The 21,076-nt window shown below is 39.5% G+C and overlaps 1 protein-coding gene across 1 annotated transcript; it reads left to right on the plus strand.

Annotated features, from left to right (window-relative positions):
- The first annotated feature begins 953 nt into the window (after positions 1-953).
- On the plus strand, positions 954-20,211 carry LOC139729040 (uncharacterized). Its single transcript, XM_071639965.1, has 4 exons — positions 954-1,192; positions 16,067-17,779; positions 18,487-18,552; positions 19,637-20,211. The coding sequence occupies exons 2-4, from the start codon at positions 16,094-16,096 to the stop codon at positions 19,793-19,795; spliced, it is 1,911 nt and encodes a 636-aa protein (XP_071496066.1). The 5' UTR covers positions 954-1,192; positions 16,067-16,093; the 3' UTR covers positions 19,796-20,211.
- Positions 20,212-21,076: the final 865 nt, after the last annotated feature.

Here is a 21,076-nt window from a genome sequence, read left to right on the forward strand (position 1 = left end):
GGCAGACTGATCATGTTAGCGAGTATCAATTTTATAGATTTTTATTATCCTATCAAAGCACCCGCCTTTCAGATAAAGGCTATTCAAACTCTTAATTCTGTCTTATTCTTTAAAACACAAACAGAAAATGCCCAATGTAACGACTGTGATGACAAAACAAAACTTAATCCTAATGACCTAATATTTCTAAGTGGTTTTGCTTCCTGGAATGTAGGATCACCAGGTCAGTGCAAAACTTGAACAAAACTGAACATGATAGACAGTTGAAGCTTTGACTCTTTTCATGTATATGATTATGGAAAGTTAAGAAAACATAATGGTGTAAGTTCTTTTCTGATGCCACATTTTTTTAGACTTAAAAATGAAATGTTTATCAGATCACAAGTTATGCTTCTATCATAATGACACATAATTGTCATCATTGGGTATATTCATTCTCTTGTGTTACTGCCTTTATCATTCTTACGTCGGATATTATCAATATTAATAGCACTATGTTTGTTATCATTGCCATCATGTTATTGGTGTTGTTCTTGGTAATGTTGTCATCATCATCATCATCATTATCATCATCATAACAACTATAGCATTGTCCATCATCAATTCCATTTGCGCTTTCTATACTCGCAAAAACCCAGCCAATGCTTGTCCTGTGCAGAAATCGATCCGTTTGTTTTCATTTATGTTTCAGTTACTCTTTACTTTGCAAAGTACAAAGATATACAATTAACCGTTGTCTATAGCTATACAGAAGATGAGCGTGCCTGATGGGAATACCAGTGTGGGCAGTGAGGACTACTACTATTTTGTTAGTATTGGTTGTATCCTATACGTTATGGATCCACGCCTATTGGATCTCGGGAGGTCGGGGAAAAAAGCGGGTCGTGCATGCTCTACAGGAGCTGCACAATGCACTCCGCAGATTCTACCGTGCGTCGCCCCAAGTACCCAGGACCAGGAAACAGCTTTGTTTATAGCTACACCGAGGACTGCACATCTTCTTCACTTGCATGTGAGTCATCCAGACACGAGAGACTTGGTATCGTGGCAGGCTTTAGCTTGTTGTTAGTCACCACAGGCTAGGACCAGCTGTGTGAATCATACAGGACACCCAAGATTCCACACTGGTCTAGAGGAGATCATCAGCTGAAAGAAGGACCTAGCTCAGAAAGCAGAATTTACCGTACACGAGGTGACTTCATTTCTATAATCATTCAGTCACGAGCCAAACGCACTCACTGCTATGCTCCATTCCCCGTCATCCTGCGTTTCTTTTCTCTGTCAACTAACTCGTAACAACCGATTCCAGCTTTACTCAATCCAGTTTCTCCTCTTTATAATTCTCATTATGGAACTTTTCCCCGATGGCTTCCAGTTGGAATATACATGACGGAATTACATTCCTAACTTCTATCGTCTACTTACCTCTGCACTATCAACACTAGAACCACCAATGATTTCGATCATAAACAGAAAAACAAACGGTGTTTCTCGTTCTCTTAATTACCTCGCTCATTTTCTTTGCTGATATTTACAGAATTAACTCGTATAGTTTATCTTACACACTAACTCTCATTCGGTCTCCGTTTCTCTAATCTATCTTTTCTCTCTTTTTTATCTGTTGTTTGTCTTTCTGTATCTTCCGCCGTCATCGTCGGTTTCATCATCAGTCTCATCTCTCTTCCACCTCCCTGGTCTCACTGCCTCTTGCATGATCTGGTCTTCATGGAAGCTCCATGTTAATGCTCTCAATCATTCAATTAAGTTTGACTGACTACAGAAATGACTCCTTTTCTGCCGTCCTATAGGCTGCGGTCTGTCTGAGAGAGATTCTGTTCCATGCATGTGCCTCTCTTGAAGTCCAGTGGGGTATAATTATATTTATCAAGTTATGTTAACAGTGAAGTTGACCATCACTCTCACATGCCCCCCCCCCCCCCCCATCTGCCTGTCTCTCCGAATTTCTTTTGTGTCTGCCCATTTCCTTTGTCCTTTGCATGATGACACATTTGTTGTTCGCGCCTCTGGATTCTGTCTTATAGAGAAGGCATTATACTTATAACTCTGTCTGTTCACAGACTGATGCCTCACTACTTCTCGTCTTGGGCAATAGAAGTGTATATTGCACAGAATTTTCAAATGTATAATAACGTTTATGGTCCCGTATGTAGTATATTGAGAGTATTATCTACATATTATCACGAATGCATATCATTCCGTGTGCGCATGTGCATTTATATTATTGTATGTTCGTTTGAGTGTGTATGAGCTCAAGGGGAAATAAGAAATTTATTTTACACTGACTTGTCAGACATGCCAGAATAATGAGTATATCAAAACAGGAATTGTATTTCGCTTTGCACTTGCTCTGGCTATACTTGTTCTTCATGTGCTGTGTAGTGACTCGATATAATTGTCTTATTTGAGTCGGAGATCACGAAAGAGAAAGTAGTATTATCGACTCGATCGGAGTGAGAAAAATAAAGTTAATCTCACAATGTAAATTCAATTCAAGAGACATAATTCGTTGTTGCCTGCCTCAATTCAATTTTTGTTTATAGATATTTCATCCATTGCAGCTGTCAAACTTACGACACGATTGAGAAATGTCAACTCTGTAAGTTCTTGACATCAGTGAAGCCAAGTATAAAAATTCGTTGTTCCATTGCTTTGAAAAAAAAAGGACCCCACACATAAACTTTGTTAATAATTTAGCAACGATACCAAACTCCAGGAGAGAAACAAGAGAGAGCTATAGACAGAGAGTGAGAAATAATCATTATTAACTTGTTACAATTTAACAATGATTTAATGCAAGGATCTTCATCTTGATTCATGTCAATTCTATTAAAGGAACGAGTTTGTAAAAAGTTAAAGTTGTTTTCGTTTTAAATAGCCAAGGCATCATCATCTCTTATGCATGTGTGACAACGATTGATATCAGTGTATAGTTACAAAATAATATGTACATCCTTTTTATCAGGATTTCACACATGTTGTAATTAATTAGTCTGTGTTGACACTGACAGTGGTTTGAGTACCTGTGTCATATTTACCCAAGTCAACTTGAATAAAGTGGGCTTTCTCTTTCGAAACAACATATAAGATTATTTGCTCCAGAGAGATTGTTTCTCTGTAATGAATAATGAAGAGCTCTTAATGGATTATAAATTTAACTTTAACACACCGTCCCTTCTTTGAAACTTTTCTGTCACGAGTGTACCACAAGATAGATGACACAAATGGAAATTCTATGAACTTAAAAACGAAAGTCATCACTTAAACGTGTTAAAGAGTTGGTATACAATTTTGGTTGAAATGGGGCTTCCAAATTTTTCCAACTTTTTTGTGAGATAATGAGAACTATCTTATAAAATATGAAGGAGCATAAAATTCTTAGGAGGAATTCATTTTTTTTAAATGAAAATTGGTGTTGAAATGGCTATGTTGTAACAAAGAGGTTCTAGTAATGAGGTTGGACCCACCTTGACTAGGACCTCTTTCTTTTTCGATATCTCATCCATTTCAGAACCGATTATCATCAAATAAACTTTGTATTCCTTTTAGAATTGTATGCTCTTTCATATTTCAGAAGAGGTCTCTCATTATTTCTCAAAAATGTTGAAATCCGAATCCCCCATCTCAATCAAAACTATATCATCCCTTTAAGTTATTTTTTTTTAACCCATCACTTTCAGCTCCATGAAATGACATCATTCTAAACTGAGCAATGTTCAGTCAAAACCAAAAAGAGAAATTAAACCAAACAACGCAGGAAGGAAGGAAAGCAACTCGGAAGCTCTGCTAGTCATGAGGTTGCTCAAATCGGAAAGTGCATGGTTTCGAAAGGACAACTCGCGGGGAAAGTTTTTGTGCATGACGTAAAGGCAGTTCATACGCTTTACTCCTGCTAACACAACATAATACCCCTCTGGTCTGGTCTGGTATAATATGGTATGGAATGGTATCGTGTGGTATTGTATGGTACGGTATGGTATGGTATGGTATGGTATAGTATGGTATGGTATGTTATGGTATAGTATGGTATGAAACACCTGTCGGTAACGATCACAGTCAAACCTGTCTCTAGCGGCCACCCAAGAGAGACGATTAGAGTAGCCGTTACAGACAGGTGGCCGCTATAAAAGGCAGGTTTGACTGTAGAATAGGCGATTACCTTGTGTCTAGTCAGTCACGCACCACTGCGAACCATCAAGACTATAAACGTATAATGTTACGTCGGATTTATACACGAGCAATAACGAGAGGGGGATTATAACGAAGTAATCAGCCACCTTTCGTTACTGATTAAATGGTTTGATGATTTAGATATAAATAGATAGATAGATAGATAGATAGATAGATATATAAACTTTGAAGATGGTGTACTAGTATATTTCAAATAGATTTTCACAAAATCAGACAAAAACGAGAAAGCTTTGAATTTTGTTTGTTTGTTTTTTAATTTTTCCATATTCCACATTTCAACAAATAAACCATAAACATAACAATACAGATGCATGGATGCATTGTCAAATACAGCATTTAAGAAAATTAAACATGTGAAATATGAAGAATCTACGAGGAAGTAGATTCTACAGTAATGTGAGGAAGTTGATATGCTCACGTGTATTTTTTGCATATTATTGTTTGCTTTATTTCCATTGTAAAAGTCAAACATGTATCATATACAGTAAGATTATGTTTTAGACATAAGCTCAAGAAGGAAAAAGTTAGTCGTGACAATGATTGTCACGTATGACCTCCTATGAGATATTATTTGTCAGTGATTTACACTGACAACTGTTAAAAGCTACCAAAATCCTTGGGTCTGATTGGCTGATAGCAAATTTGTCGGTGAAAACCTCCGACGAACTCGTTGATGAAACGCCCCCCTGTTCTTTTTTTTTCAAAAGAGTGGTAATTGAATCTCAGCTGTTTTGTGATGATTATTTTCAATGTCTGAATTCACTGAACATAATACATGCCTATTCTTCCGTTTGAGTTGTTCCATTTAGTTGTTCCATTGAGTGCCATAGTGATTGACAAAATGTTTTGTTCATCTGTATATTGCGCAAGCATTTCACAATACATACTTAGTGCAATATCCTTCTCGGGATGTCCCTCAAATATAATGTTTCATATTCCATAAATTAATTCATATGTTACATTTTGTTTTATCATGAATGTATTCATTTCAATAATTGGGAGCTGTTTGGATCAATTTCATGTTTCATTCATGTGATGTAAAACTGTATTGAAATAATTCGACCTTTGGTCGGGACCATGTTGTCATCAATAGACCATTTCAATAAATCAATCAAGCAAGCAATCAATCAATCAATGATACGACACGACTGATTTCGACATGCTGAGCCCATCGAGGCAGTGTTTTGAATGCCTGGTAACGAGTCACTGGGCGCTTTTTGTTGTTGTTACTGTTGGTCTCATAATGGGTAGGCTCAGCCTAATCTACTCCAAGCCTGATCAAGTCTAGCCCAAACCTGACCCAGTCTAGCAAAGCCTTACCCAGTTTAGCCCAATCCTGACCCAGTCTAGCCTAAGCCTGACCCAGTCTAGCCCAATCCTGACCCAGTCTAGCCCATGCAAGCTTGACCCAAGCTGAGCTGGGAGGCGCGCATGATATAGGCCTATGTAATTCATCGCTAAAACCTAACTCGAGCCTAGACCGATTCCAGACCCCTAAGTATAACCCGAACCCAGGCCAGACCCAGACCCCAAAGTCCAAGCCTGTATAGGCCTTGGTCAAAACCATATCGAGCCTTGATTTCGAGAATGCAAGCAGTATCTGTAGAAAATTATGCGACAGACCTGTGTGGGACCTGGAACAAAAGAAAGGGCATTGTGAAAAAAGGTTCAGTTAAACAAACAAACAGACAGACAAAATCAGGCTAATAAATCTCTAAAGTTTTCAGCAGTGATTCTTACTGGTCAGGGACCGTCGGACCGGTGCGAGTGTGCAGCGTTGGTTAAGCCTAGAGGAACCTTCACAGTATGATTGAGAGCGTTATTTTGCCAAGGTATAAAATTGTTAACTTGTGTGAGGTGTGACGTCATAAATAATCACCAAGCGAGGAAGACGCATGAAAAATTGATCTAATATTGCTGATTCTGTTTCACCCTTTTTTTTTCAGTGAACTTAATGTTCCGAGTCCTACTCAAACTATAAAGATCAAGAATCGGGTGTCTATTCTCACACAAACTTTATGCACATAGGGGAAACACTAAGTGGCTTCGATTTCAGTTGAAGACGAAACGCATTAAATTCAATTTGATACACATTTCAAGGAAGAGAGTGGGGCAGGATATAGTTAGTAGTGAGAGTGAAACGAAGAACAGCGTGTGGGCCATCACGTAATGAGTTAGAGGTTTAATAGTTTCATTCATCTAGGGATCATTACTCTTGTATATAGGCCTATGCATATGTTTTTATATATGTATGTTTAAATATGAATATGAATATGGATATGGAATATAGATGTAAACACAAATCATATAAGTCTCTAAATGGATATAAACATAAATGTAAATATTGTAATATCTAAATTATATAGGCCTATATATGTATATAAATATATATATATATATATATATATATGTAGGCCTATATATATATATATATATATATATATATATATACATCTATATGTGTGTGTGTGTGTGTGTGTGTGTGTGTATTATACTCTTGTCTATGACTAATAATAGTTGGGTTTTTTTAATGTATGTACTAAGCTCACGATCAATCTTTTTGATTAAAGTTACGAGTCCTGGCTTTACTTTGATGAATATTGAACCAAAGCCCTGCTTAAGAACGAAGTTTAACTACTAGTATGCTACAGCTTGGGATACGTTTTGAGTTGGTAGTAGTTCGGTGATAGTACCATGGAACCACATTGTAGTGCAATGCAGATGTCATGCACGGAGAGGAAACACACTTTCCCTCCAATTTTCCGTGTCTATTGTTGTGTGTGTTTGTCCAGTGGCGTTTTCTAGGGGCGCCTCAGTGAACTCGCTTCAAAACAAAGCGTTGAAGTCTCACCTCCCTGGTCGAATTCACGTGTCCGTACATGAGGTGTGCTCCACACCTAAGTGATTCGCCCTTTCTTACACTTTGCTCGATCTATTGTATACTACCAGTATTATTTGCTTGATCAATATTTGTTGTTCAATATTTGTAGGTTTGGTCTCTCTCTCTCCCTTTCTACCTCCCTTCATATGATTTTATATATATATATATATATATATATATATATATATATATATATATATATATATATATATTATATATATACAATATTGTATTTATATCACATGTCATATCACGCGCTATCTTTACTTCTGTTTAACATTTTGAAGGTTATAAGTGTAGGCTGAAAATGATGTCTCGATGGCAAAGCTGTGTTTTTGTTCAAAATAGCCAGCCATGCTATTTGAACAAAGCTTAGGCGACTGCTCTTCAGGTTTATTGTCATGTTGACCGATAAAGTTGTATTCCTCCCATATTCTGAGCCTGTTATTAGGTGGCTCCCATTTTATGCCCTCATTCTCAGCAGCCTCTCCAATTGTCGGACTTGACAGGGGAATCTCGGGGTATAATGATCCCCTCCCTCCTAGCTTCATCGAAAATTCGTCAATATTTGTCGCTTTCCTCAAATTTATCGTTCGTGATGTTTGTACCCTGATCTTTGTGCCAACACACATGTACGGGTTTACATTAAGTTAGGTTCTGTTTGTCTAAAGGTTTAGGGACATGTTCTGGGAAACCATTAGTTTGCCACGACAAACTACGCTCTGACTCTAGGTTGACCAGTTCTTGATGGCGATAACTTAATGTTTGTTTATGTGTGTTTGTGTGTCTTCTGCCTAGTAGAATTTTATCAGAAGAAACAACTCTCGTAACCATGCTAACACTGTTCTCCCCCATCTATATATAGCTTGCCATAGGTGTGCCAAAATGAAAAAATGGAGCAAATGGATACATGTTTTTGTATGATTTGTGTACGAAATATCAGTTATCAGTTGTCTCAAACATAAGGGACCGACAGGAGTTTGAACAAGTCTCCTTTTGCTATTTGAAGAATTTTCAAGTATACAGCATCTGCATCTTTGCTTCACTTTACTATTAGAGCGCACAGAGCATCATTAATTGAAAACAAACAATACTATGATGTACACAAACACTTTAGATACTAAACATGCTAAACAATGAATAGTAATACGTAATATGAAAATGTTTTGATCTAGCTCTATGACCTGTCTTTCATAAGATATCATTTTTTCATCACGACTTACCTTTTGACTCCATCGCTGAATGAGGTCTGAAGTGCGCTGTCTAATTATCTTCTTTGTTTTTCTGCAAATAATTCTGTTTATTACCTATACATATTTTTATATAATTATTACACGCCGTCACGACATCCTTTGTCTAAATATTGTACGGGTTTTACTACATGGGGACTCATTCTGACCTGTCCCGTTTGATATTGGCTGACGTAAACAGTGTCGTTAAAGTGTTTGATAGCTAGTATTCTATTTACATTATCAGATGTTCTTGAGGGTTTTTTCTAACAACTCAAAGTCCATTTCAGATAGGGCCTATCTATAAGGACATGTGTATCGTTCATGTCGTTATCTAGGCTTATACTATATGCAATTCTAAATGCTCATTACCGAGTTGGATATCAAATATTGTTATCCATTATCAGTTTCATAAGACCTTAAAAACCATAACGTAACCGTGTAACAACGCTTTCCTGCTTTCGTTTTCCGAATGTATATTTACAACTAGGACGACCGAATATAGGGACATTTATTTTTTTTCATAACATAATGTTTATCCTTTGAAGAACAAAATAAATTCTACTCCTCTCCCCCCTCTCTCTCCGTCTCTCCCTATCTTTCAGTGTACATAATCATAATAGGCCTCTACAGAAAGAGAAGGAGGGAGTGTGTGTGGGTGGGTGTGGGTGTTGATGTGACTGTTCAATGTTCAAGCATATTTTAGTGTTGTTATTGTGTTAGCGGTATATTGTAATTATTATATCATTAATGTCAATAACATTGTTGTTCAGTATACAGTTTTAGAGTTTTATTTAGACTGCGTTTCACAGTGATACAAGGACATAAAAGTTTTCGGCTTCAGTGTTTGTAAAATTAACACACATTTTGTGTTGTATCAATAGGTATTTTACATTAATTGAGGAAGACGTACGCGTATACGTTGTAAGTTAAGATATAAAGCAATGCCATGTCGAATGTATACACTAAAAAGTGAGAAAAGTTTAGAATAAAGTGGTTGCATGAATTCTACGTTTTTAATTCCATTTCCATTCTGCATCAAGCATGCATTCTTTGGCATTTGTTTGTTTGCGAAAATACAAAAATTAATCAATGTTTGTATAATTTAATGTAAGTATTGCTCTGGAAAAGCGTGATCTACTGAAAAGCGGAGCTTGTAAAACGTGGATCATTCGAAAAACAGTATGCCAATATCATGTATATCAAAAAGTTGTCTATTTCCAGTTGGAGCATTTTATAACGAATGTTATGCCTGATACAGGTAAGTAGGCCTATAATGATAATTGTGTTAAAGCATATTGGAGGACACAATGTTGCAGCTCAAAAACTTTTCACTGAGGAACCTGGGGCCCCGTTTCATAAAAAGTTGATGTGATAGCAACTCTTGCTGGGAGGGCAATTGTCATGGTAAGCTGGCAAGTTGCCATGCCAGCAAGAGTTGCTATCCTAACATATTTTATGAAATGGGGCCCTGATGTTTTAGCAGGAAGCTAGGTGGTAGCCCTGGAGGGAGGAAGAAAGTCGAGCTCACGCCTCCCTAGGATTGCGAAGATTGCAAATGCGTGCATAGAAGTCAGCTGTCATTGGCTTTAGTTGCTACATGTTGAGAGAGGACATTGGGGGATGGCAAAACCAGTCCGCTCAAGAGCTCTTCGCAAAGCCTGCAAGCGTGCAAGCGCAGACCTCGATAATCCATCAAGTGCAATATTTTGGTTTTCCCCGCGTACTTCCCAAGTTTGTTCCCAATCTGAATTGCTTTGCACTGGTCCTCAACTAGAGCCCGGATTTTAATTGTTCCGAGCTGGCATATTGCTATGGCCCACCAGAGGCCCAGCTTGCTATTTTTAGCGTCATGATTAATTATTTACCTCTTCCCTTCCCCCCAAACATAAGATTATACTAAAATGACGTTTTAAAAGAAGAAGGATATCCGTTTATTTATAGACCTAAAGATTTGGGTCTTTATAGGTTTGCTATAATTACTTCACGAATGTCCATCGCAACTCATGAGGTCTGTCACATTAGGAGAACATCACTAAGATACCCGCGGTCTGCAACATCAACCCCAAAACTTAGCGATTTTCTCGTCGAATGTTGGATTCATAGTGGAATAAACCTGGATTACTCTTGCTGGAAAGTCCGATAATTTGATAAGTAAGATTCTCATATTTTTTATGCGTTCAATAATTATTCCATTATGATTTTGTTTTCTTTTAATCCATCAGCCTCTCCCTTCTTTTTCCTGATTTTCTCCCCTGCGGTATTTCCATCCATCGTTTTTTGTTTGTGTGATTTTTTGGTACTGCGCAGAATCAGTTCCATGACATTTGCTCCTGCGACAATTGCTCCCATGAATTATCTGCGAGATAAGCAAAACATAAATTCTACCCACAAACATAACCGTAACCCTAACCCTAATCTTAATCCTCACAGCAAACTAAAACCTTATCACAACCCTAACCCAAACTCCTTGGAGGAGATGAGAATGGAGCATCTGTCGCAGGAGCAAATGTCCTGTCTAGCGCAGAATTTCCTTGCCATTTATAACGCGTTTATACGCGTATATGCGGATCGATGCCGAAAGGGGTGGATTTTTTTTACAAATGAAGTCTCTCTTTATCTTTGTCAAAGTATGCTGATCGCTGATTGGCAGGCAGGTCAACTCGTTTGTCTTCTTTGTTTTAATGTGTCAGACATGGGTCGACATTCTGTCTTTGTTGTATCCTTCTGTTTATGTTGTTATTTTGATCGTTGAGGTTTCTGGTAGAGGGTTCCTTGACCTACTGCGTAAGATTACTGTTTTGGGGGGTAACATTTATTCTCAATCCTCTCCTGTAACTGCTCCATGAAAACAAACAGGCGCATTTAGAGTGTGGTAGACGCAGTGTAAATATCACGTATACCATAGACAGCTTGGTTCTGGCGAAAACACTTATAAGTTATATAAGTTGAAAGGAGAGCAAATATTATGGCTTTTTAGGAGTGGCGCAGACGCGTTGGAGGGATAGAAGGACAGGCATCTCCAATCACTCACAGTGTATTGCTCAAAGAATACATGTGATCAAAACAACTATATACGGATCAGTTTTGGTTGGTTTCTTTGGTTATTTCACGCTCACGTTAGCAACACGTACAAACAAATTCCTTTCTCAATTCTGATCCTTTGTTCTTTTCAAGAAGTCAGCAGAGAGTACAACAATTCAAATCTCCAGTTATGGGATATGGAAAAAAGAACTCATCTTATCTCCCTCAGGAGGCAACAATATTAACATATGGCTTTGAAGTGAATTTGTAATAGGTCTAAAAAATGGGAGCCTCTCTTGGTAAGTGAAAATTTGATCTGTTTTGTTGTTTATTTTCTTGGTATCGTTTTATCATATATAAAAAAAGATCTCGAGAGAGGGCGGCATTTGGCATTAAACAAAACTAAAGATTCGTTCCTGTTGTTTCGATCAACATTCACCGAAAGTGTCTCTTCCTTCTTCATCTCTAAACAGAAAAATAAAAGTAACATAATTTGGGAATATGTTCATGATGTCCACTCAATTTGCTTCCTTAAGTTGTCCAGGGAGGTGACCTCCTTAGTTGTCAGAGGCGTCCAAGATATAACAGTTATTTCCTTAAGAATCATTTTTTTCTCTCACTTGGTTTCACACCAAAATCTCCATAAACCACTCCCTCTACAACCAGGGTCCCTGCTCTTACATTCTGCGCAAATACTCCCTCCGAGATAGACATTGATTTATGGGTAGCAGATCAAGGCTGACACTCCCCTTTGCCAAAAAAAAAACACCCAAATAAACAAAACGCAAAATGAAAAAGGAAGAAATATTTGCATACAATCGACTTGCCTCACATGAACCTTAACTGCGAGGACAAAGTTCATGGAGATGCTATAATATAGGTTGTTAGTTTGCTGGGATGTTGCGTGACAAAATAGAGGAAAAGACATGCTCTGCTGCAGTTTATTCCGCTCGCGTTTACATTTTTAGCTTAGTTTAGCAGATCCTTTCATGTTCTGTCTATTCAATTTGTTTGTTTGGTGGGATTTCTTTCGTCTTCCTTTCTATTGAGATTTACGGTGCATGGAATCGTGAAAGACAAAACCTTGGAAATAAAATGCAATACCACTTCATGCTCTTGTTATGGGTGACAATATTAGATTAAAAGCAAATAAACAAATTGGTAGAGGATTCTCTCAAATCATACATAGGATAAGAGAACTTTGGATTTTCCCCCCTCGAATTTACAGTTTAACGACGCGATAATGTAACCATAGTGTTCTTATATCCAGGGTAGCCCCATCTGTGTCAAAGCACCGCTCTTCCATCAGAAGGTTCTGCCATGATCATTTCTTGGGAATTGCCAAATACTACTCACTATTTACACCTTTGTCGAATGGGGATGGGGACATTGTGTGTTGAAAAAAAATAAACAAAACAAAATAAAACAAAACATCTCGTCTAAGGTTGCATAAAGCGCCAGGCAGGACTCGAACTGGGGAACTCCGTTTGAAAGTCACAGACCCTTACCAGAGTACCTCAGTAGCATGCCCTGACTTTTTGTTGTCTGGTCAACAGATAAGGAAGCGTCAAACCATCTCCCCCTAGTTCGTAAGTCACTGTTACTATGTTGTTAGAACACCGTAATAATTGATAAACGACCTGCCTGAAAGAAGGATGTAATACCATTCTGTGTAACTGTATGTAAATGAAAAATAGAATAACGAATATAATAGGCCTACATAAATATAATGTGAAACTTGTAATGTGATGATATCATCACCCGGTCTGTTTGACATCCTAAAATTGGAACAAATTTCGCTGCTTCCTGAAAGCACGGGAAACATTAAAATCTCACATCTTCCCGTTCCAGGGACCGTTTTAATGAACCTTTCACTTCTGTTTGCACGCAAACTTCAGCTTTGGTTCGTGCAGACATATTCCGTATATATAGGACCGAACCTTCTGTGTCTCAGACAACAACATTATTTCCTGATGAGAATGTGCAAAGTTGACGAGGTCTTGGGCATTTTGCTCATGAGCAGTTTTGGCAGGGAGGTGACCTCTGTGACCTCTCACCTCCTTGGTTGAGGCATGCAGGTTCTCTTTTCACCTCCAGGCATGCCAGGTGACTGATTCAAGTGTTGGGAAATGACGGTTGGGGAAAACCACGAGACGAAGAGATGGGAGGATGGGGGAGGAGGAGAGGAGAGGGATTGGTGCATCTTAACCGGTTGCCACTAGCAACGAAAAGGTCGACCTCTCACCTCGCAAGGAACATGAGATGCACTGTGATATAAAACCCATTGTGAAGTTGGCCAACGTGCAGCCACGACATCCCCAAACTATGTTCAATGATAACATGGAACAACATCATAGCTATACTGGAGCAGAACGAAGGGAGTAATACGGAGTCCCGTGTGGGGGGGGGGGGGGGGGGGGGGGGGGGGGGGGGGGAGTGGGAGTGGATGGAGGGTGGAATAGCATAAGTGAGGGTTAAAAAAGTGAATGATTAATGCCACGGGATGTTTCTTCCTCCTCAACCAAGATGATTCCAGCATGATATTGATGCAAAACACGATTGACACACACAGATCTCCGTCGGGACGGAAACTAGGATTTTTTTTTCAATCTTTTTACTTTTTTTTCTTTTTCATGTAAACAATTAATACAATATACATGTTAATTTATTGCAAAATAATACGAGGCAATCTCCCCGTCCTCTTGATTGTTTAGTGTTTTTTTAAAGCTAAATATATGACAATGTTTTAAAGGCGATAGGCAAGATGTTCAATGTAACTCTCAGTCTTGTTATAAGGCTATTTATTGAAGGGGGTGTGTGGGGGTGGGTGGGTTCATAGCGGGTGCAATTTAGCACAGAAGTTAATGCGCTTTGTGTAAAAGTAGTGTGGAGTACAAAATCAGTAAACAACCTTTATGCTGCCATTCTACCGCATTGCCCGAAGAATGGCGCCATTTATCAAACGTTGCACTCTGTGTTAGTGTTTGTGTGCTTTAAATCACAATCTCAGATTTAAGAGATATCTTGATAGATGTGAGTCATTGTATTCTTACGACAGATATACAGAATGTAGGAAAGGGATGATGTCAACAATACAAGAGTGATAGCGTAATAAAATAGGGAAGTTCACTGACTGTGGGTAAAAATGTATCGCTCACCCTGAGGTATACAGAAAATTACCTCACGAGTGAATGCGACTGAGGTATCATCCCCTCCCTATTCCCCCGTGAAATAACACAATGGCGCTCATCCTTCTTGTTGTGGGCATTGAAAAGATTGCAGTGATCATCAGCATCGGTGGGGAATTCACATGAATAGCCTATTCTCGGCTGGAGGTCGCGCTGCTCTGCAATAATGAAACACATTCATGCTTGACGAGACGGACACATTAAGAAAAACCAGCCTGTTACGGGAGATAGCAGCTTGCGACATGATGGCTATGTCTTTCACCCTGTTTAGCCAGCGTGACTTATAGCTTGGCTAGCTTTTCTTTTATTGCCAATATCAAATGATCCCAATGCCCTACAATTGCAGCTCTACCATCAGTAAAAGGAAGTATACACTGCTAGGCACGAACAAAATCACAAAAAAGAGAAAAAAAGTAAAGGAAGGAAGGAAGGAAGGAAGGAAGAAACAATCGATGAAAGGAAGAAAACTGCTGATGGGATAAACGATTTTAGGGAGGAATCGGTTCATTTCCCTTATCGTATTTCTTATTGAAACTGTCTTCTCTCATGAAGAGCTTTCTTCCAAAAGGCGCTATTTAAATCCGTCATTTTCAATGGATTTAACGCCTTTTGGAAGCAAGCTCTTCATTGTATACTCTGAATTCTCGCGGACCTTTTGATCATGCGAGCCTGGAAAGCAGTCCGATTATCACTCCAAATATAGTCTTTGACAATTTTCTGACAGCGTTCTTCCTCTTTCACTCCAGCAGCACCACGGTGTAAAAATTCCATGAAGGAAGGTCAAACCTCTGCTAAAATCTCGAAATATCGACTGCATGATTGCGTAAAATTGTACTCCAAGTTTTCCAGTGCCTTTTCTTTTTAATTTGCAATCTGTATTTCAAAGAGATTACTCACATATAATATATGTTTCCAGGTTAGCATGCCTGTACAGTGACGAGGCATTAAACTGCACATTACTTGAATATGAGACCGTTCTGAAGCAAATAATTTTCACACAACAATAGATAAATAATGTACTCTTAAATGAATCCCACAAGAGTTGGAACAATCATCCCCCAGCATTCCCACTGATTCCAACTGATCAGTTACTAGCAAATCCCTTTAAGCTTATCGTATTTCAAATTCCTTCTCTTTATCAACGACTTCATCACAATTTCTTGTGCATCTTCTTGTCCACCCCAAAAATCCAAGTAAGATCGAACCTTATTGCCTCCCGTGCTTCTTATGAAACAACATAAAGAAGTAAATTCAAACTGACCCGAGTAATATATTGATAAACCCCGTAAGGAATATGCTGAGGACTCTCTGCAAATACTGAGTGTCTTACAGTTAGGACCTTAACTGGAAGGCCTTCCATGAAATAAACTCAAAAGGTCAGTCACATTACCCTGAGTATCAGAGATAGCTTACATTCAGAGAATACGGTAAAGGGAATGTTATAAAGAGGTAGATTCAAAATTTGAACAGAAATATCTAATTTGTTCTCTGTTTTGCTCATTTTCTTTCTCTTCTATCTGTCTTTCTTGCTGCAGCCTTAGAATCACAAACTTCTATCACCAATGGCAACGTGGCAAATTCTCATTCTGATCGTCGTGATGAACGTCATCCACGATGTCCTTGGGGTGACGACGGAGAGATGCTCCGACGTGTGTGACTACTATGACTGGGGCAAGGACGCCGATTGCCAGCATCGTCATCTGCAGAGTATCCCTCAGGAGTGTCACGAGGCCAAGACCCTTCAGATGCAGAACAACAGGTTGGATCGGCTCCCCGCCGGCGCCTTCCGGAACTACACCTGTCTCAAATACCTCTACCTGGAGCGGAACAACATGAGCATCGACGTCGGGGCGTTCCTTGGGTGCAACCACCTGCGGAAACTGATCATCAGCGAGAACTTCCTGCCGAGTCTGAGCAAGGAGCTGATGCAGGGGCTACCCATGGTGTCCTACATGTTCATCGACAGGGCCGCGGTGAGGGACATCTCGACGGGAGCCTTCCAGAATCTGACCAACCTCAATTTCCTCTCGCTCAAGGAGAATCAGCTCATCTCGCCCCCTTGCGATGCTTTCACCGAAAACAACAATCTGAAGACCCTCTTTCTCTCAAGCAACAAGATCTCGGACCTCCCCGACAGGTGTTTCGCTGATTTTTCCGGCCTCAAGCAGCTCATCTTGACGAATAACCCACTAGAAGATCCCAACCCACTCGCATTTGATGGACTGAACAACCTGGAGGTCTTGGATCTCCAATACACTAACCTGTCTGTAGTGCCAACTGGTATTTTCCCGTACGTCAGCAGCATTAAAAAGCTGTATCTGTCATTCAACAAAATCATCCACCTGGAAAATAGAGACTTCGTTAGCCTGACAAGCCTTACTCATCTTTATCTGCACAATAATCATTTGATGACAGTGCATCCCAAATCTTTCGAATTCCTCCTTTCCCTTCGCGTCCTTCATCTATCGAGCAACCAAATCCATTCTGTCGGTGAGGGCGCCATGAGCTATAGCAATGAACTGGAAAAAGTGTACCTGCAGGAGAATCGACTGACTTCCACGCGAAACGTATCGTCTGTTTCGCAGGAAGTTGAAATCCACCTGGCCGACAACCCCTTGACCTGCGATTGCGCAATATCCCCTTTCAAGTACCGGCTGCAGAGGAGTCCGGAGGACGCCGAGCAGCCGAGTTCCTCCCTGGCCACTTGTTCGACCCCGAATGAGCTTTCGGGCCGCCTCGTGAAGGACTTGTCGCACGACGATATCTGTCCGACAGGGCCGGGGATGTATCCGAATTCGGCGGAGACGTCGAAAGACGAGTCTAATAGTGGCATGTTAGTCGACAGTATGCACCCTGAGCCAACAAAGGTTCCTGAACCTGTCGACATCGTACGCATCACTGCAATCGTAACCGCCGCTATCGTCTTCGCCGTACTGGCGGTCGGCACGATTGTGCTCTGTCGTATGAAGAAGAAGGCGCAGAGGAAGCATGATTTACAACAGCAACCAGGCCCATACAAAACACGTTTGCAAAGCGCCCCCAACCATCAGATCAACATCACCGAAAATCCCACACCCCCACAACTTCCACCACGTCGACAGAGTGACTTACAGAATAGCCCTCTTAACTCTCCCATGCCTGATACGAGTTACGTTTCTTTGGACGGAGAGGGCCTCATCAGCCACCCGCGCAGACCGAGCGTGCCTCCTGACGCGCCTTCAAAGCCGTCTATTCCTGCTGTAGATGAGGTAAGCTCATCGGCATAGTCAAGGCCTTTAGAAGCGGGAGTCCGTTTTGTATAGAAAAGTTCTGTTGTAACTAACGCATATATTGAAAAAATTAATGTATTTCCTTTCTTGTCACATTTTTTCTTTTCTTCTTCTGTTACTTTTCTTCTTGTCTCTTAAACTCTCTTTCTTTCCTCACACTCATTCTTTTCGTATCTCCTTTCTTTTGTTTTGTTTTTGTTTTGTTTTGTTTTGTTTTTGTTTTGTTTTGTTTTGTTGTTGTTGTTTTTTTTTTGGGGGGGGTCTTGTGGTCTTTCTTCTGGTGTTATGAGAGAGTTAGCTGTTAATTAGACAGGATTTGTGATTATACCCCGCTCCCTCATATTTACATATCATATTTATCACCGATATAATGCACGATGCCCTCTTCCATGGAGTATAGCAACCCCTTGCACTAGTCAATGCACAGCCAAGTATCATTAAGAATGGTTTTCTTGCTTACCCTTGATTTTCACATTTGTATATTAAGTTGAATTTGACAAAACTGTGTCTGTAATCTTATCATTTTGCTCTAAAATTACTCTACATACTTGTCTTTTCATCTGGTAAGTTGGTATATAAATGTACGTAATGTCTTGTTGCTTTTTTTATTCTTAAACCTGTCTGATCTAATTGTGCCATTTCGCATGATAAATTGAGAGGAACTCTTTTCATTCTCTCCCTCCCAGAATGTTATCTATTCCAGAGTTCTTCCGGATGGTCCACCGCCTGACTTTCAAGACTCGTCGGCAGAGGTTAGTTAGTTTCCTCTCTGAACTTTCAACGAAAAAAAAAAGGGGGGGGGGCATTGACATCATAATGTGCGTTGCTGTTGTTAATGTTGTGTTAAAAGAATAGGACGCTATTGAAGAATAATTTGTCCCAAACGATACTGACATGAAATTAGACCACAATAAGTCTTGAACAAATCAAACACTAAATTATTGACATCGTTATGAAATATAATAGTCTCCACAAGGGAGCTCATAATAGATGTCCCCACAAGGGAGCTCATGATGAATGTCTCCATATTGTGTGCAAACTGTGCCGATGGTTTTGACAAATTCATGCTGTTCTAGTTTTAGTAACACCCAATGCTTTTTTTCTCTCTCTCTCCAGAATGCGTGTATATGAATCTAATGCGAATATAATGTATACGTACACCAAAATGAACTACCGAAACACATCATATCAAATATGACTTTTGAAGTTGAAACATGAGTAGGAGGCTACTATTGCGAAAAATGCCGTGAGACGCAGGAAGATATGTTGAGAGAGAAGAAAAAGTACGACAAGCAATTACACAAAAGTTTAGGAAATTGACATTAGACCGCAGTCTTGAATATAACTTTAAAGAACATGTCATATCAGTAGCAGGTTTCTGTGTTTGAAAGCATTGTTACTGTGATACCGATATCGTTATATTGTACTAACTAGTATACAGCAGGGAGGTGGGACCCACCTCCCTGTATACAGTAATGAATTTCATACTTAACGCTAGGACTTGCTCTGATTATTGTGACCGCCTGATATGATAATACTGTTATGGTAATGGTGATAATGACGTTGATGAGATGTTGACTAAACATGATACAAACGTAGCGAGAGATAAAAGTTGATGCCAACCAGGAATATAGAAGTAATCGAACCCTACCCTCAGAATATTCCTGGAATTTATATGCAGAACCGACAACTTACGGTGCTCTCTAACCCCGGGCCAGTGGAGTAGTTAATTTTCGATGCGATTGGAGACTATCATGCACATTGTCGTCATGTTGTCATTTATTCCATTTTCTGTCAATTGAGGGTTTTTTTGTTTGTTTTTTTTTTCTCACACAGCCCGAACTCTCACCAGCGGATTGGGTGAAAAACATCGATTTAAGTCCCGTCACAAAATCAAGACCCCCCTACGGGCCTTCTGCAACCGTCTCTTCCGCCGACTCTCATCCCAGCGCAGGCGCCTACATACTCTGGAAATCGCCGCCCACGTCCACGTGAGCGGCACATCGGGAACACTCGCCCAGCTTTTGATCATATAAAACTTCCAAGTGAATTCATCTTAGAAGCAATATTTTTTTTTTTAAATGATGACAAGAACATTACTTTGTACATGGATTACTCCATATTACTGATGCAAATACAAAAATAAAATGCATATTTCAAGGAAGTATGCAATAATGCCCATAATACTGCCCCTTGGAACTGGCCCATAGCTGTTTTAGGAAGGGAGCGGGGGTGGTCACGGTGGTGGTGGGTTCCTGCTATCGGAAGACTTTGCTAACGCCTCCATCTGGTATGGCTGGTTATGGTGGGAGCTGTCTTCTGTCCTTATATTCCTTTTGTTCTCTGTATAGTTACAACCCTGATTTAATTCACTGAGAATCGAATGTGAATCTTCCCTAACTTTCTACCGGTTTTTTTGTTGTCACACACACGCACACATACACCTGCCTAATACAGAAAAATAGTGATTGTGTACGTTCGTACGAGTGTATGCGCGTGTGTGTGCATGATTCTATATGTGTGTGTGTGCGTCTATTTTTTTTCAATTTCAATTTCAATTTCAATTTATTTTCACAAACCATTCACGTGTAACACAAACCCCTTGCTGGGTTTTCCTTCGTTATAATATTGTCTCTTTCCATTATTTTGTTTATTGGTGTACGGTATTTCTAAATAATATTGTATGCGTCTGTTTGCCTGTGTCTTCCATGTACACACTTAAGTTCTGTGGGTGGCGAAATTTGAAGTTGATCTTTTATATTTTCACTATTTTTTGTCAAAGAGTATGAGTATGAGGAGGAGGAGGAGGAGGAGGAGAAGGAGAAAAGAAAGAACAATGCTAGACAAGAGAAAAGATGCGATCCGTCCATTCTGTTTTCGAAAATATGCTTCCATTTTTGATACCTGCAATGATATTGATGTAATGATAACATAATGTGATACATGCATGTACTTAGCATCTTTTAACTTCCAGATTACGATACGTATATGCTTTAGTCGGAACTTAGAATAAGGTGCGTACATACAGAGGTGTCGTGTAGGTAAATCGAAGCAAAGAAAGTTCCCAAGTATGTGGATGTAGGCTGACACAGTATGAGTGAAACTAGCAGGAAAGAAATAAGTTATTATAATGTATCACAGCCACGTGCTTTTTGTGTTTTGGAATGGCAGAATACGATCAAGACCATAGGTCTCGTACACATACCTTTATGCGACAGATCGTGTACTTCTTCGCCTCTTATTACCTTCATGACAATAGTAAGACAAATGAATGAT

The sequence above is a fragment of the Diadema antillarum genome, unplaced genomic scaffold (genome assembly GCF_040938485.1).
Source record: "Diadema antillarum isolate AM-2024a unplaced genomic scaffold, OU_Dant_1.0 seq00000217_RagTag, whole genome shotgun sequence".
Lineage (NCBI taxonomy): Eukaryota > Metazoa > Echinodermata > Echinoidea > Diadematoida > Diadematidae > Diadema > Diadema antillarum.

Bases quoted from the DNA above. Each gene is read 5' to 3' on its own strand.
- LOC139729040 (XM_071639965.1), top strand. From the start codon at position 16,094: ATGGCAACGTGGCAAATTCTCATTCTGATCGTCGTGATGAACGTCATC. The intron at 17,780-18,486 runs GTAAGCTCATCG...TCTCCCTCCCAG, and splicing joins CTATTCCTGCTGTAGATGAG to AATGTTATCTATTCCAGAGT. The intron at 18,553-19,636 runs GTTAGTTAGTTT...TTTCTCACACAG, and splicing joins TTCAAGACTCGTCGGCAGAG to CCCGAACTCTCACCAGCGGA.